The sequence below is a fragment of the Ammospiza caudacuta genome, chromosome 1, assembly GCF_027887145.1.
Source record: "Ammospiza caudacuta isolate bAmmCau1 chromosome 1, bAmmCau1.pri, whole genome shotgun sequence".
Classification (NCBI taxonomy): domain Eukaryota; kingdom Metazoa; phylum Chordata; class Aves; order Passeriformes; family Passerellidae; genus Ammospiza; species Ammospiza caudacuta.
In genome coordinates this window covers 66,364,952-66,383,052 of record NC_080593.1, presented here as the reverse complement: position 1 = coordinate 66,383,052, position 18,101 = coordinate 66,364,952, and the positions used below count along the sequence as shown (strand labels likewise).

The window sequence follows — 18,101 nt, the reverse complement described above, 5'->3', positions numbered from 1 at the left end:
GTTATCACTGAAGTCAATGAAGTCTTCCTCCCTCTCAGTTTACCCTTTCCCAGAGTAATGCAAACCTCACTTCAGGTCCTGCTCCAGCCCTCTCATCCCAGCTGCATCTCACTGTCAGGGGACCACCACCACCACCACCACCTGAGCCCCTGTGGCACACCCTAGGGGCAGCTGGTGCACAGCCCTTTGCAGGCAAGCAGCCCACAGCCTGTAGTGGGAGGGAGGGAGGGAGACAGGGAACAGCTCCCAGGCGAGAGGGGGGACAGACAAGGGAATTTCAAAGTAAGGAGAGCAACACCCTCTTTCCCCTTCCATTTTTTTCGAGCCTAGACTCAGAAGCACAGACTGTTGCACTGACACTTGTCCCTCCTGCTCCAACACTCTCCCATCCCCTCCCCTGCTGGCCTTTATTCAGCTGGCTTCCTCAGGCCAAATTCGTCAGCATGACAGGGTGCCTTTCCATTTTGTATTTTCATCTATTTGTCCGGTTTCTAACAAGGGAGGCGTCTCACGCTCTGCCCTGAGAGCAGCCCCTCCCCTCTTATCATTTGACTGAAACACATCCTCCTCTTCCAGGCAAATGTTATCTGAAGTTTTCAAGCAGAGCATTTTCAAAGACAAGAAATGCCAAAGAACACTGCTAAGCCTTTTCACCACTTCCCACAAGGCTGGGCATGGCTTGCCACGTTTCCGTGACATTCAGGGGACCTGCAGCAAGTGCCTGTCTCCTGCAAAGAGGGCAGAAGGAAGACTTAGGGATTTCTACTCCTAATACAGGACTTTACCCTCAGCAGCCCATGCTACTCTCCCCTCCTCAAAAGTCTCCTTTTTTTGGCACTGTTTCCAAACAAAGGTAACAAGCCAAACACAGGCCACCAAATGTAAGAAAGTCAGCCACGCAGAAAGAAATACAATATTCTCTGATCTGACTAAAATTTTCTGCTGTGCAGACAGCAGTGGCAGCATGGCCCAGTTATGGGCCACTGCACGTTTCCATCACAAATTCCATTCTCTTTATCCCTCTCCCAGTATTTACAGCTTTTTACTCTCTGAGATAAAATCTGTCAAAAAAGCATCAGCCATAAAACAAGCTTTGCAGTAGGAACACCAAAAGTATTTGTTTGTAAAGAAAAACAACTTGGTCTGGCTACTTCTTTCAATCTCACGGAAATGCTGAAACAATGCAAGCAACTGGGTTTGGCTTTGCATCTCTTGTAATGCTGCTTTCAGGAGAAGACCAGTTTCTTTGGAATTTTGGACAAAACAACAACTGCTAAACAGAAAGTGACTTCAAACAGATGACTTTTTGCCAACAGCAGATCAGAAAGCTTTCAAGCCTTTGGGCTTCAGGCATGTGGAAGTTCCATTAGGGTCACGCCTGATGCACTCCTGATCAAGCTCTCAGGGGCCAAGTCTGGAAGATTGTGAATGGCCAAAGATTCCAGAGACAGTGAGATCTTCAGGGCTATGAATCTTTTAGCATTTGACCTTGAATGCAGTCCTGTTTGAGTTTTCACAGTTAGCCTCCCACCAAGTGACAGACACCTCTGCACTGATGCCTAACAAACCCACTGCCTAGAGGACAGCAGCATCTATTCCACTGCTTTGCACAAACAGAGAGAGGGACAAGCTACCCAGGGGTCCAACCCAGGTGAATAACCCCCTTCTCCCACTTTAACCCAAAACACCCACTGCTGTAGCGAGGCAGTCTGGAATAAGAGCCCTGCAAGCTTGTTCTGCCTGTGATCACTCACTGCTGTTGGTGTGCTTCAGACAAAGCTCCAACACCTGCAGCTACCAAAAGAGGTGAGAGTTTTCCCATCATTGTAAAACTTCTCATGGGAGATGTAACAAGAACAGGAAAAAAGGAATGTCACAGATGTGTCAAAGGCTATAGGATTTGCAAAACTGAGAACCAGAGACACACAGGAGTCCCATCCCCAGCTGCTCAGTGTTCTTCACCTGCTCCACCTCTAATCCCAAGGAGGAATAAAGAATGCATCCATATTTTTGTGGGGACAAATTGGAGTTACATGAGCACAGGAGGATATCAACATGAAAAAAAATATTAAATTCCCCTAGGAAATGTAGAGGTAAATCTCAGATTGCTCCACACAGGCTTTTCTTTCTGGTTACCATGTCTGAAAAGCAACAGGCCAGTTGAAATCACTTTAATTCCACCAAAATGAACATTTGACCATAAATACCTGAATTTTCACTATCTTGTGCCCTGTGAAGCAATTTACAGCTACTTGAGCATCCAAAAGAAAAAGAAACAAGATCAAAGACTGAAAATTACAGGCATTTTGGATGATATATTTGCCAGTTTCTCTATTTAAAGCACATAAGGCCAGATGTTCCTCACATCTTCCACAGCATTTTAATTAATATCCTAACTATTGTCCACATCAATTAATCTCTCATAGTCTTGTAAATGACAGGTTTAGAAACTGGGACAGTACAGCTGCATTAAAACAGAACAGAGGCTCATGCTACACAATTCTCCTACCAGAGTTAGAGAGTTTGTCCCAGTCCAAGACTAATTTTCTGACTTCTCTTCCTCTCTGGCCAGATTTTAAATTTTTTTTCCTCATGAAGAAACTACCCCCACTGTTTGCTACCAGAAAATTGAAGCAGCAAAATTACCCACACTAATTTCCCTAAAACTAGTTTTGGGCCCTGAGAGGCTTTATGGTGCCAGACCAGCCTGGGAATAAAAGAACAGATACTGAGAAAAATACAGACCACCAAGGTGATCTTATTACTACAGATATGTATTCCATGAACAATACTAATTTACAAATTAATATATTTGATTTGCTGGCAGGACTGGAAGAATGTGACACTCTCATTTTTCCCGGCAGCAACAGTTGCAGCAATTTCACAAGCCCATTGCTACAGCACAGTCCCATCTGAAGTTTGTTCTATCTGAGGTTTTTCATACAGGGACAAAGAACATATCTCATTACAATCATGAGAGTATAGTCCATATGATCTGCATGTTTCCTACAGACTTCCTAGCTGCAAGCACCACATAATGCACATGGGATGCAGGCTAACATACTAAGACCAGAAAGACAATTATAAAAACCCAGATGTGTCCATCATCCTGGTCCAGAGCTGCAGTGCAAGTAAAACTAGCTTTCTCTAGGAGTAAAAAACCAGTCTTCCGTACTTCTCTGCTGTTAATTCTTTGATGCATCCTTTTCAATAAAGAAATGTAAAAGTAATTCCTCCCCAAAGTAAGCAAAAGCCTCAAAACCCAGTGCTTTGTCATTAACCCAAAGAGAACACAAGGCCAATTAATAACTCACTTGTTGCATTACATTTAAGACTCTTCAAGAAAGCCTTAAATTATTTGCCAAAACCCAATTTAGCAGTTAGAGCATCATCCCACAGTTTTCTGTCAGGCACCAAGGAAAGAAAATGTTTTCTAATGCCTATTTATTTATTTACCACCTTGTTGAAAAGCACTAACACTCATATCTACTAGAAGGACATAATGATTCTGTACAGTGCAATTCCATCTAGTGCAAATTCCCTGTAAGCACAGGGAACAGCACATGCAGCTCCAGTAACTACCAGCACCCTACTCACTTTCACCCAGCACTATCAAATTATTCTGCACAATGCAAAAGGCCATACACAAGCCTTTTTTTTTTTGTTGATTTAAAATGTGTTTTAGGGTTTGATGTGTTTTTTTAATGATTGTTTGGTTTGTGGGAGAGTGGGGAATACTAAAGATATGCTGAATATTTTATTTATTTAAAAATGTGGTTAATTTTTGAGATACGTATGTGGGATTGTTGTTAGTTTTTAATTTTTGGGGTATACTTAATGAAGTAAAAGTTTGTAGGAAATGATGATAGGCATGATTGTTGGTTTTATTTGTGTGAAGGGAAGTAAAAATTGTATTAGAGAATGTGTTTATGGAAACATGAATATTTTAAAATTTATTAAAGGAAGGGTATTTAGTGATGTATGTTTGTTACATCTGTAGGTTTTGTAAGTTTTGGGGGTTGATTGCGTTTGTAGAAATAGGAGGTTGTATAAGTTGATAGTTAAGGTAGGTATTGATGATAGGTTTAGTTTGACTTTTAGAGATTTGAAACATTTGTATGAGTGTTTGTGTATTTTGGTGGAAAAAGTATTACTTAATTTTGTTTGTTTGAAAATATTTGGTAAAGTGTTAGAAATAATTATTGTTAGTTTGTTTGTTTTCGTATTTTTTTCTATTAAAAATTTAGGAAGTGAAGAGTGAGTTTTAATGTAAGAAACAAAATATGGATTAGTTTTATATTGTAAAGTTGTAAAAAGATATGAAAGTTAGTGATGTAAAATTTTGTTGTTAACATTTTTTAAAATTGAACTTTTTATTTTTTTGACTACATTAGTAACATAAGTAGAATGTGTGATTAAATTTAAAGGTTGAGGGAAAGGTTGAAAAGTTTGAACTACTGTAGCAAGTTTAATAATTTGAGGGGATTTTTTTATTGTTTGAATATTAGATTTTTAAACATTAGTTTTTTTATTAAATTAAGTTATAACAGACTTGTGGTTTTTGTTAGAGTTATTAGTGAAGAGGGTTACAGTATTTAAAGGTTTTTTACTTAATTTAGGGGTTTTTTTTAAATTTAATTTTGTTTGCAGTAGTTTGTGAGTTGGGTAGTGTATAGAACACTTGGGAAATTTAAAAATGCATATTGTAAATTATTAGAATTTTGCATTGTTCAATTGAAGTAATTGTTTTTTAATGGCAAATAGAAAACTGAAAATTCTTGACTTGTTAAAGTTAATAATTTGGTTTTAGCTTTAATTACAATGTATGCAATTATTTTTAAAATTGTGAAAATGTTTTTTGGAAACTTGTAGGGAGGAAAAATTTATTTAATTATTAACAAAGGATTTTGTTTTGAGGTGTTTTACTGGAAAATGAGATTACAAAGTTGCATTTTTTTTTCTTAGAATTGTAAAAAAGAAAGGGATTTTAGGAATACAGTGATGAGTTGGTCTTTTTTGAAGAGTTTTTGTGATTTTGTTGAGGGTAGTATGAGTTTCAGGGGTTAAAGTTTTTGGTGAAGTGATGATGTAATTTTTTTTTACTAAGTTGAAGAGTGGATTTAGTTTATTATTGGTGATTTTTAACATTGGTTTGACTCAGTTGATTTTTTTTTAAAAGTTGTTGTAACTCTTGTAGGTTATTGATACTGGTTTAGATTTGAATTTTTTGTGGTGTTATTGTCGTTTCAGTTATTTTTTATTTTAGGTATTTTTAAGGTGAAACTTTTTGAATTTTTGTTGCAGAGATTTTAAGTTTAGTTTTTTGAATTTCAGTGATAACAGAGGTTTGGGTTTGTTTTTTTTTTTTTTTTTGTGTAGAGGTTGTGATGAGGAGATTATTTATGTAGTGTAAAATTATGCACTCTACAGGCTGAAAAAATGCCCAGACACGAAATTACATGAAATTACAGATATGTTTTGATATTTCATTCAAACACTCCTAACAGCAGCTGCAAATCTGAACTTGCTCATATCAGCTTGAGCTGATGCTTGAGGTTGCGACCTATTTGCAACATACATTACAGATGTGTATGCTTCTGTCTTCCAAAACAGCAGTTGTTCCAGTCAGCTCAAAAAGGCCCTGCCCATTTGGTAAAGAAAGGGGTTTCCCAGTGTGCAGAGAGCCATAACAAATACTAAAGAGAGATTCCATATTTCATTAAAAATAAATACACAAGTCTCCCAGCTGCTGAGCCATCACTGCTCATAGTAAGCTGTCTAATTAAGATTTGGGCTTTTTTTGTATCACCTGGTAGATAAAGCTCCAACACCAGAAAGCTGATTGCTTAATTAATTAATTAATAACCCACAAAATAGTCAGTGCCTCAAACAGTCCTTGCAATTCCTTGACAAGCTGCAAAAAGGGACACCAACAAGAATAGCAGTAGAGGTTAATCTGCACTGTGAACCAGGTTACTCTGCACCCTCCCCAGTCCTCTCTTCCCACCCTGATTCAAAAGTCCCTGCACAAGCATCCAGGGAACAGCCCCACCCAGAGTGACAGGGACTGCTCCTCCTCCAGGAGCTCAGATGTGCTTCCTGTGAGGATCATCCTCCCAACAGCATTCAGCTGCAGCACGTCCCACAGGGAAAGAGGAGAGCAGACCTCAGAGGCCTCACCTTCTGCCCCTGCCACCTGCTTCCAAACAACCTTCAGCCAGTCTCTTCATTTCCCTATGCCCCCTCATCCTTGGTCTGTAGTTTTGGGCATCCTGGAGGATGAAACCACCTTCAGGAAGGCAGGTAAGTGTGATCTAATTCAAACACAAAACCTGTGTTACAGAGAATGGAAGGTCAGGACAGCAACTCTGAGGCTTAATTCTCATCAGACCACTCTTGCTCAGAGCAAACAGAGGTCTCACCAAACACACCACAAGGGTATAGTGGAACAATTTAATTCCCACCTGACATGTAAAGGGTCAGGTCTCTCTGCACACAGATGGAAGCAGGTGTGGTCCCAGCAGCTGCCAAAACATCTGTGCACATCATCGGGCCTTGTGAAGGATCGCCTTTGCCTACGTGAACAAATCTGTAATTTCAAACAACGACAACCACAGTACCATCACAATTAAATTTGTGTGACAAGCTGAGAGACAGCACTATAATCAAAGGCATAAATAAGTCTGCTAGACAGCATTAAATCTCACAAGCAAACAGAACAGCATTCATGAGACAGAAGCAAGATGGCTTGTGAACACAATTTCCTCATTTCAGGCATACAGTGCATCAAAGTATTTTTTCCTAACAGCTACGTGGCAGAGAAAAAATTATATTCAGAATTACATTTCATGTCCATGGTTCTCCCAAGCTACACCAATAGTCACAGGCCATGTCCACACATACTTTGGCTAGTTTAGCAAAGATGTCACCCCTACAAAACAAGCATCTCATGACACAGATTTTTAAACAGAATTCTTCAGTAACATGAATTTAAAATTCAGGACCCTCTCATGCATTCGGATAACACTGTATCCACAAACTACTCTCAAGGAGTGTTGCTTAGCACTCTGCCTGAGAAGAAAGTCTTTATCAAAGCATCTCATACTGTTTAACCACAAAGCATCCTTCTCAGCACTAAACTGTCAAGTTCCTTCAAGGCAAGCAGCAAGTCACAAAAGAGTTCTGCAAGCTCTGTCACATTAATCTAGTGATAGATTTTTGTAGGCTATGGCTAAGGTATTTATGCACCTCTGCTCCAAATATTTTCCATCTTATTTTTCATTTCTGCAGACATGCTGCCAAAATATGCTACAGAAACACAACTATATAGAGCTATAGAACTGCAGAGACGTAGCTATATCTTGAGATTGTTTGATAAACTGGTACAAAAGCAGTTTGCAAGCAAATTCCTACCTACAGAAATTACTGCGCCTGACAAATATTCTCTAGAAGGAATCTGTGATTTTTATCTTCAAGAAGACTACTTGTAATCAAAAGTTTGCATAACTGTGTCCCAAGACTCCCACCAATCATTTCCTAAACTGACAGAGATGTCTTTGCTGAGAGGACACAGATCTGCAAGGCCAGGCCGCTCTCCCTGAGGCACACTTGGTTTTTCTTTTGGGCCACAATGTGCTCTCAATAATATCATCATAAATTTCAACTATTTCCTTTGATCCAGTAGAGCTTTAATTACATTTACAGTGGAGCAAGCACGATCAGAATCAAAGCTTTTACATACAACTTTCAGGCACATTTCTGGAATTTATTTTGCTTATTAAGCACACAAGCTTAGCTGCAATTGTTTCAGATGTTCTCCCAGCTATTTTCTTTCCCCTTTCCTATCCCCACATGAAACACTAACAGTTGCATTGTCTTTTATGGACTGAGGAAGTGAAGGAAGGGGAGGGACTTCCAGGAATTTTTAATTTATATATTTTTCACTTTAACAGGTTTTTTGGAGATTTATACATATGTGAAACTATATGTACAAACACTAAGAGAAAGAATTTGGAGTACTGAGCCCAGTCCTTGGTTTCACATTTTTAAGCAACATCACTCCAGCACAGCAAGGGTAATTACTATTTTATAGTTCTCTCTCCTTGCTTGACTCCATTTGGATTTTGAAAAGCTCTCTATATTAAAGCTTCTCATTAGCCATGTGAAGCCCAGTACCCTAGAAACAGTATTTAATTCAACCATGCCCTCCCTTCTGGGCATTTCCTGGCAAAAAATTGCCAGTTGGAATAGCTGAAGACAGCCAAACATTCACTGCAAGGAAGTGCCAAAACAAGGGTCTTTATTGCTGATAAAAGCCATGGAAACATCAGAATGCAAAACAAAGGTGCTGCCTTTTTTTCACTTCCATCTGCTTCACTAAAGCTGTGACTGCTGCTGTGATGGAATTGAAAGCACCAGTTTTCACCCTGAGATAAACTCTAGCACAGTAGCAAATGACAGAAGCAATTTTACTCCCAGTGTTAAATTACTATGTTTGCTCTTACATTACTACCAAGCAAGTTGTTCACACCATGTTCTCATTTTCTGTGCTCTTCACCATGCTCATATCCAGGAGTTAGGCCTGATAAAAACCAAACTTTTATCATTAGCCCTGGCTATGCTAAAACAAAGCATGCTATGGTCTATTTCTGAAGGAGAATGGGGATAAACTCCCAGCCTCCACAATTCCTTATAGCTCCTGCTACTCTGTGAGTCAAACCTGTGTGTTCTGGTGTTTAGATCTGGTGGTTATGATATCTTGGATGCCAGTTCCAGCTCTGGAAGTGCAGCTATCCCAGGCACCCACAGCACCCAAGGACAATTACACTTGCCAGGTGGATGAGCCTTGTCTGACACAGGTGGTCATGGCCAGCTGTGCAGAGCAGCAAGGTTCATCCTCCTCTGCTCTTCACCACATTTTCAGCATAGCCAGCTCCTGAACAAGCACAGAAGTTTGGAGACCTTTTGGAGACTTTTGTTCAAAGGCCTCCAAACTCACAGTGACCCAAAAGCTGAACTGAATTCCTCACTGCGTCCATGACCCATCTCTGTGCAGAGCACAGCCATACGCACACACCTAGAGCTGGACCATATCTGTAACACAGACACAGCTGAACACTCAAAAGATGTGTGCAACTGACCACTGCTCAGGAGCAGGAATAACCTGTACCACAGACAAGTGACACTGTGCTGGCAGAACAGTGCTCATGCCAAGTCACACCAGCTGGACTTCTAATGACCACCCAGCAATTACTGCATTAAAGGAATCATAGCCCTTGCAGTCAAAATTACACTGGTACAAAAATCCAGGTGCAGACCAGGCTTAATTCAGTTTAGGAAACCTACACAAGGGATTGTCCCTCTTTAATTATATAGCCGCTTAAATAAATTTGTTTAAAATCAAGACTTAAGACCTGAAGGACTTTTTTTTTTAAGGAGTGTGGTTTTGTTACCTGCATGCATGCTGACCTTGCAAATGAAGTCACTGAGCTCACTCTTAGGAGCTCAGAGTTTGTTACATGGAAAATAAACAAAAAGCAGTAGGGTAAGCACTTCTGCTTCAGTGGTTTGAAGCAACAAGAACAATTCATAGCCACTAGAAACAGTGCTGTGGCAAATAGATAATAACAGTGGAGGGGGTTGTACACTGCAGTGGCCTGTGGAAAACATCCATCTTGGCCATCCTGGAAATTTAATTTCATTTTCACTCTTGGGGCTCTGCCACCACTACAGCACAATGGGCAAAATCTACTGCACATATGAAGAAAAGGATAGTAAGCTGCGATATGCTCTAACACAATCTACCTAGTTTTCAAACAAAAGCAGATAGAGCAACATGTTTAGTATCTTGCAGAGTTTTTACTCTGCCTCCATCAGGGGTTGTGCTAAACTATCCATGTCTGGAGCATACAGCAAACCTCAGTCACCTCAGGCATTAGAGGGCTTTAAGAAAAGAAAAACAAAACAAACAAATGAAAGAGAGAAAAGAGGCAACTATGGGAAGCTTGAAAATCCAGTAATTTTATTTGTACAACATATTTTCCCTGCTCTGCATTTACCTACATATTCTTCCTTTATTTATTATTTAATATTCTTTCAAAATCTGGAACAACAGAAGCAGCTTGCAAGTCCTTCCTTTTATCTACCTGCACCACTGAACACCCAGCAACTCAAGTCCCTAAAACCAAGCAACAAGACAAAGTGACAGAGGGATGAGACAGCTCAGTACCACAGCAGGCCATCACAGTGGCCACTGTCTGTCAAGAATGAAGGCACAAAGCAATGCAAGAAAGAATAACAACAACAAAAATAAAATCTGTCTTCTGATGTTTCCCATGTGAGCTGAGTGCAATAATTTACTCTACACCTTAAATAATTACAATATTTTGCCTGGGCAGCTCTAGCAATATAAATACACATTTTATCAATACCTTCTCACAGAATCAAGCTATGTGGCACATTTTCTGTTTGTGCAACAGCACAGATGTGCCACTTAACAAAAATTTAAAAAACAGCTGCACAAGAGCAGATATTCACTGTACAATATTCACTGTACAGTGAATACAGATATTCACTGTACAAACTGTGCCATCAAGTGAAAAACAGAAAGAGATCCTCACTAGCACAGCCACAAGGCCAGACATGCACTCTACACCTTCAGCACCAACACCTGCTTCATTCATGGGAGATATTTTACTACTTCCAGCCCTTTTTTACTTAACTCACACTAGTCAGGTCTTCCTCAGCCATGCTAGAAGCCACACCCCAGAGAGATACTTACCTCTTACCTGTTTGTAACACCAAATCAAGATATTTTGTGCTGCTAATGCTGGTTTGTCACTGTTAGCACTGCCAAGGGTGCCCTGGGAGGACCTGTGCTGGACACAGCCCTGATGTGTACCAGTCTTTGAACAGATGAGTTTTTCCAGCACCAGTGACAGCAAAGAAAAAAAAAAAAAGCTGCATTTACCACCACTGCTAACACAACGTAAGAGCAGAATAGCACAACAATAGTGTTCAAAGCACACTGAAATGATAAAGTCATAAGGACTTGCCTACATAAAGATTTACCAAAAAAAGAAAAACAGACAGCAACAGCCCTTAACACATGCATTAAAAGGAAGATTTTTCTTCCAGGTATCACCCCTGACTATGGGCTCTGCTGAACAAAGCGTGACAGATCAAATCAAACACTGGCAGAGGTCAGCATTGCTCTCATTTTCTTCATTCACCATGCCAAAGGTCCAAGTCTCCAGCAGTCAAGCAGATGAAGAAGAGTGTCTGTGCTCTGGCACATTTTGCCATTTAAATCACAGCAAGAAGTGGGGCTGCTGAGGGCTTGGCTGCCATTTGTTTCAACCAAGTCACCTACGGTGCACAGTGAAATCTGACAGCAGACAGTAACCCACCAAACTCAAGAGATGCTGCTTTCCACATCTGCCCTCCTCCAGCTGAATGGGCCAAGGCTACACCTGCAGGCAACCTGAGAGACCCACCCCAACCCACTTCAGTTGCCCACACTGGTCTAGAGACACCATCCTGGGATCCCCAAGGCCAAGCACTCTGTTTAAACAGGGAAAAAATGCAGCAACACACACTGGCCTGACTGGACACAGGATCACAGTAAGATCTTCACATCTAGCACTGTTTTAAACAACCTCTTCCATCACAACTGGCTGGTTTTTAGGCTAGGCAGATTTGAATGTGTCATCACAGCAGGAGCTCAGTGCTCCAAGTATTCCAAGTCTGGTCCATTCTGGGCTCCCAACCCACCTACCAAGGTAATAATAGAACCAGTGGCTACTTTCACACAGAAGAGAGCAACTGGGAAAAAAATGAAAACACACCTTTGATTTTAAGGTCATGAAGGAAACAAGAGGTGGGGGGTTTTCTGGTTTAAGAGGTGGGGGGTTTTCTGGTTTTTTATTATTATTTTTATTAGTTTTGTTTTAAAACCTGAACACTGGTCTTTTTACCTCAACTGTTTCAGAGGCCGAATATCACTGACAGAATTTTACAGGAATAACCCTGGCATTAAAGGTCTGCTGTACTGAGAGGAAAAGGTCAATGGAAGAGTTAGATGCCATTTTCTGTGGGATACCTTCCTCACTTGAGTAGAAAGGTGACATCCAGCCGACTGCCAGCAGGCTCTTTGGACTGCCTTTACAATAAATGTAAGAAAAAGGCATCACAGCCTTTGCTAGCTCTGCTGATTAAAGATAGACAGCACTTCATCTGACTTCTTTTGCACTAAGATGATCATAATTCACATTTAATATGCCGCAAAGTCATCTGCCTTCCAAGCACAGGAGCTGAAAGGAGCTGTTCTGCTGAAAGTCACTGCTGTTAGGTCAAATTTAAACTCAATATTACAGGACAGAAATTACATTGCTATTAATAATAAATAGTCATGATAATGTTTTCCCTTAATAGGGCATCTCTTCCCCAGGAATCCTAATGCTTTATAAACTCTGGACTGAGTTTATCCACTGCTACAACCCCAACTTCTGCCTGACTTGCATGGGTGCAGAGGAGTGTAGAAATTCATTAGAGGTTGCATCAGATCTGTAAATTACTTCATTGCAGCTTGATACCTCAGAGATAGATGCAGCAATAATATTGTCAGTGCTTTAACAAGGAGTTCTCACACACACATTTTGGACAGCAGGCCTATACTGCACACGTGTGTGGTGCCAGTGCTTCCTGTGAAGGGGTGGGAAGGTAAGGATCTGAGCAGTACTATTTATGTTCCTCTCTAAATAAAGATGCTCCCTCATGACCACGATCAAGTATAGAAGAGCTACCAATCAGCAAAAAACTTTAAGTGCTCCTTAAGAGGAGCAGCTTCTGGAGGGCTGGGAAAATCATACTCTGTGTAGTCCCCAGGCAGAATGGACTCCTACCATGAACTACTACAACATAAACATTTTAAAAACTAATACTACATAGACATGGCTGCAAACACATGCAGTAAATACTCAACACATGGCTCAGTGTTCCTGTCCTTAACTTGGGATGAAAGAGTAAGCAAAACAACTGTAAATAGAATCAAGGATAACATCTCCAGAGATATGCTAAACATCTGGTACTTGAGTCTTCTCAAAAGCAAAACATTTGCTCCCCAGAAACACTGCATGTGGAGCTCAGGAGTAAGTTCTCTTTATCCAAGCTGACTTGAGGCAAACACCAACAGGACCAGGCACATAGAAACACCTGTGCCTTCAAGATGAAATGCCACCAAGGTCTTCTCAGAACCACACACAGTAAATCACCGGATGTGGCAGCTACTCAGTCTCACAAAGCAAGCGTTTCAGTCAGGATCTGAAGAATGTCATATCTAATTGATTGAGGAGGAATTACACTGGGAAAAGTCATGTGCTGACAGTTTTGAACTAGGTGGAGGCTGATATCATACTGTCTGTACTAGCAGCTCTTCTGATGCTGGGCACAAATAGGCATTCAATAGGTAACACATTTCATTCCTCTATGCAAGCACAGCTCCCCTGCCTGATCAGGCTTGGGATATGACTGTTCTACTGAAGGGAGGGGAAAAGAGGACAACTTCTAGCAAACACACTGAATGTTCCAGTTCAGTGAGAACAGAAACCACCCCTATTCAACAGCAGCATTATTCTCAATGCTTACCTTGATATTCACCCACTGATCTTTCTTCACCACCAAGCAGCAAGTCAGTAAGGACATCAGTTTTGTATTATGCTCCAGGAAGCAAATATAAAGCAATAATAAAAAGAGCTCCTAAGTGAACAGGACAGACCAGGGGCAAGAAAGGGAAAAGGTCAATCAGGCCCATTTTGTAAAAGCAAACAAGGAATTTGATTCCTTTTATCCAGAAGTGACAGAGGTCATCAGCGTATTTCACATAAAACACCACAGCTTTTGGTCACTGTTCAAACCAGCCTGGTTTCCAATTCTCTCTTGATTTCTCAGCTGGTTCCAAAGACTTGCCCAACCATTGATCCTACTCCTAAAAAAACCTACCATAGAGTCAGATGCAGCTCAGGAGCCTGTTTCTAATAGAGATGGGCAGCAGAGGTTTAGAGGAAAAGCTAACAGGGCAAGTTTGAAGCTTTATTTCTCCCATTTTCTCCCCTCAACAGCTGCCAGGAAGCCACCTTTTGGGGACCTCCTCAGCTGGGGCATGTATTCATACTTTTCTGTTTGAACAGAAGTTGATGGGCCACTGTGCCAAAAACACATTTCAAGCAGCATCACATCTCCATGTCAAGTGCATCAGTGAAAACAAAACTACTGAGTCCTTCCTGCCGAGTGGCCAGAGTTAAACACAGCTGTGGGGACACCTGTTTCACCCCACCTTCACCTCTGGAGTGTGCATCAGGAATAGGCCAGACAGGACTTAATGTGCTGCAAATTCACAGGGTAAACTCAGCTCTAGGTGGGTGATGGAAACACCACCAACTGCTTCCTTGGGCTTTCACTTTTCAATAATGAAACTTCACCAAATGAGAACACAGCTTTGGGAAATAAAACCATTTAAAATAAAACATGGGTAGCAAAGAAAAGTTGGTCCCTGTCTCTTCCCAGGCCAGATATTCATTCTGTAATAGAGAAGCCAGTTATTAAATTAAACATGTTATTAAACGTGTTATTAAAAAGCAACTCATGACTTCTCTACCTCTTCTACTGCAATGCAGGACATCATGTTCAGGCCTCCTGAAATCTCCATCTGCAAAGCTCTGGTATCCCCATCTGTGTCCTATCACTAGCTGCTACATAATATTTTTGTGTGTAATTTCAAGAGTAAGGAATGTTTTTTTTTTATTGTTTTCTTTCCTCAGCCTATACAACATTACCCCTGTTTACCAGAGACTTCTGAACCTCCCACTTAATTGCACTCTCTCCCACAAACCAGAAAAACCATTGATTAAAGCAAAATAATCACTCCAGGGCACAGCAGCTCCCAAGCCATGAAGGGCAAGCAGGACCAGGAGACAGAGCTGCCAGCAAAGTGATAATTCCTCTCAGCAGTTTGGGAACTGCTGCTCTGACTCCCTGTTGGCACCTATACGACCATGCAAGAACTTTCATTGTTATAGACCCAATGTCTGTATTAAAAAAAAAAATTAAGAAAATTTACCTCTGAGATAACTGTGAGAAGAGTTACTTGTAGTCCAAGATATATTTCCGTAACAATCTTTAAAGTAAAACGCTATTTAAAAAATTATCAGATGTTGCACATTATCATCTTGCAACATGTTTAGTTCCTGTTTAATGATCATTTTTACACAAACTTTGTTATCTCTACAATATACAAATAACATCTGCTGGGGAAAGGGAGGAAACCCTTTAACTAGAGGTGAAAGGGAACCAAGAATGGCGATGTTCTAATAAAAAGGGGGAAAACACCTTTTTTTCCTGCTCTAGTCTGTTGCTAGCAGATTGCATCAGCAAGGTACCATTAACATCTCAGCTACATCAACTCATAGAATCAATCATAAATTCAACTCATGCTTGAGAACAGACTTTTTTTCCTTCCTTAATCTGGAAATATTCAGAGAAGGACAAAACATTATTCCTTTATTATGCTAGGTATGTGTCTGGCCCTCTGAGAGAAAGCACAACAATTGTGTTTCTTGATTATTTCAGAAATGTTGTTCTTCTAACAGATGCCTTGCGTCTGCCTGAAATCTCATGGGACTCTACCTCTAAGAGCACAAGGCAAGCCTGGACACTTCCATGAGCAACACCTGCAGGAAGAGTGTGTCACAGGAAAACTGACACAATTGTCTCCAAATTATTGTGTGTCAAACGTGGAACTTTGTTACCTTATACTGTCGTTTATGTGTTTTGTGCGATATGTACTTCTACAAAACAAATTCATTCACATATTCTGGCAAGCAAGTCGGGCTTCTGGTGCAAGTGCAGCATCTTCAGGAAAAAGTCAAGAATATTATAAAAGAAAAGTAAATGTTCTGACTCAAAGAACAAGCATTTCCAAGTACAGAAAGTAACACTGAGCAAAGATTCCAGACAAATGCCTACGCTGTACTTGAGGCAGGATTTTTTCTTTAGGTACTGACCTAATTTCCTTAATTGCATAATTTCAAATGTTGAAAACACTAGCTGGCTGCAGTATTAGCAGCATTTGAATGGTGACTAATTCTAATGAGTATGCTAGTAGCAATTTAACACTACGACACACCACACACATTTATGAGGCTGAGAGCGAATAGCAATCACCCTGGCTCATAAACCTCCATGCTCTCTGCAACACCACCTCAGCTTTCTCCTCTCATTTTCACCTTTTGTCGCCTATATTTGAGGGGACAAATTAAAATTCCTTTACTGCAGAGAGTGCTTCGACTTAAATCCCTGGGAAATCCAGTGTCCGAGGACCAGAGATCCCGAAGCTGGCAGAGTAAAGCCCAGGCTTGCGCTCACAGAGGAGAAAGCGAGATGCGGCCCGCTTTCGCACGCCTGAAACCAGAGCAGCTCACCACAGTGCATGCCTACTTTTTCAGTCCCTCCTTCCCTTTGTACGTGAGCTTCGCTAAGCGTTTCCTCTGCTGTCACCGCTTCCTGCCTCCCTCTCTGGCTCACAGCTGGGTCCGGGGGCAGCGCGGACACCCGCGCCCCCCGAGCAGCGCGGGCAGGATGCTCGGATCCCGGATCCCCGCTCCCGGGCCAGGCGCGGATGGGAACCGGCGGGCGGGATGGTCATTTCTCCCTTTTACCGCGACTTTCTCCTTTTTACCACAACACGGGTGACACCTGCTCCCTCCTCCCGCACCCTCGGGTGTCAGGCCCGGCTCTGCATAGGCTTGCCCGAGCATCGCGGAGGGGCGGGTCCCCGGCGCCGAGGGACCTCGCCGGCGAGGAGCGGGATACGGGATGTCACACCGGGCTGCCGCAGCGCCATCCCCCGCGCCCCGCCGGTCCCCGGCCTGTACCCGCGGCTCGGCCAGCCCCTCTCCGGAGACACAGGGCATGAAGAGTAAAGCGAAGGGAAAACTCCGCGCTGAGGGGGGAGGTTCAATTCCATTCAGCCCGAGGCGAGCGCGAATCCCGAGCCCGAGGCGGGGTCGCCCCCCGGCCGCCCGCACTCACCCAGAGTCTTGACGGCGACCTGCCGGGTGAGCGGCGGCGGCAGGTTGACGCAGACCAGGTCGACGTCCTGGTGCAGCAGCACCTCGTCGATGCGGCTGGTGTAGAAGGGGACGCTCATCTCCTTGGCCAGCTCCTCCGCCTCCTCGGGCGTGCGGCCCCACAACGCCTTCACGACGAAGCCCTCCGCCTTCAGCAACGGCACGATCACCCGCGCCGTGAGCCCGGTGCCGAACACCCCCACCCCGGGCAGCATGGCGGCGGCGAGGCGGCTGGCACGGCGAGGCCAGGCGCTCCCTCCTTCTCTCAGCGGGGAGAGGGAGGCAGCCCCCGCTCGATACCGCTGCTGCTGCTGCTGCTGCTGCTGCTGCCGCCGCCGGGGCCGGGACCAGCCGCCCCCCGCCTCAGCAGCGCCGCGGCGGCCGGCTGCCCCGCCATGCCCCCACCATCACACAGAGCCCCGCGGCGGCGCCGGCGCTGCGCTCCCTTCGGCGGACGCGGGACGCGCTGGGGCGACCGCCCTTCCCCGGGCGGCGGCGCGGGCTCAGCGCCGCTCCTCTGCCATGTTCGCCGGCGCCCGCTCGCCGCCGGGAGGGCGGCGCGTCGCTGTCACCTCCCGGGTGTTCCTGCACCGCCCGCACCGCCCCCGCCGCACCATTGGCGGCCGCCCGCCCCGGCACCGCCCCGCTGCCGGCACTGGCGCCGCGGGCGCGCCCTGGCAGCGGCGGGAGCGGAGCGGAGCGGCCCGGGACGCGGGGACGCGGTGCAGACATCGCCCACAGGTGCGCTCCGCCGCACCACCGGGGCTTGCCGTCCGCCTGGCAGGTCGGTATCGGGGCATCTCCGGAGATTTCCCTCCCCCCATCTCTTCCCCCACGGGAGAGCCTCTGAGGGGTCGTGGCGATGTGGAGTCGTCGGAGTCACGCCCCAGTGAAGGTACAGGAGAGCTGGGAGAGCAACAGCGGCAGACTGGCGTGAGCCGGTCGTGCCCATCCCCTGCGGTCCGTCTCCTCCTGGGA

At 43.6% G+C, this 18,101-nt stretch overlaps 1 protein-coding gene across 1 annotated transcript in view; it reads right to left on the bottom strand.

The window, feature by feature from the left end:
* GFOD1 (Gfo/Idh/MocA-like oxidoreductase domain containing 1) overlaps positions 1-17,338 on the bottom strand; it is a 72,813-nt gene extending 55,475 nt beyond the window's left edge. The window contains exon 1 of the mRNA XM_058816473.1: positions 17,086-17,338. Coding sequence (XP_058672456.1) covers positions 17,086-17,338 — 253 coding nt within the window. The remainder of the gene's footprint in view (positions 1-17,085) is intronic.
* Between the last annotated feature and the right edge of the window lie 763 nt (positions 17,339-18,101).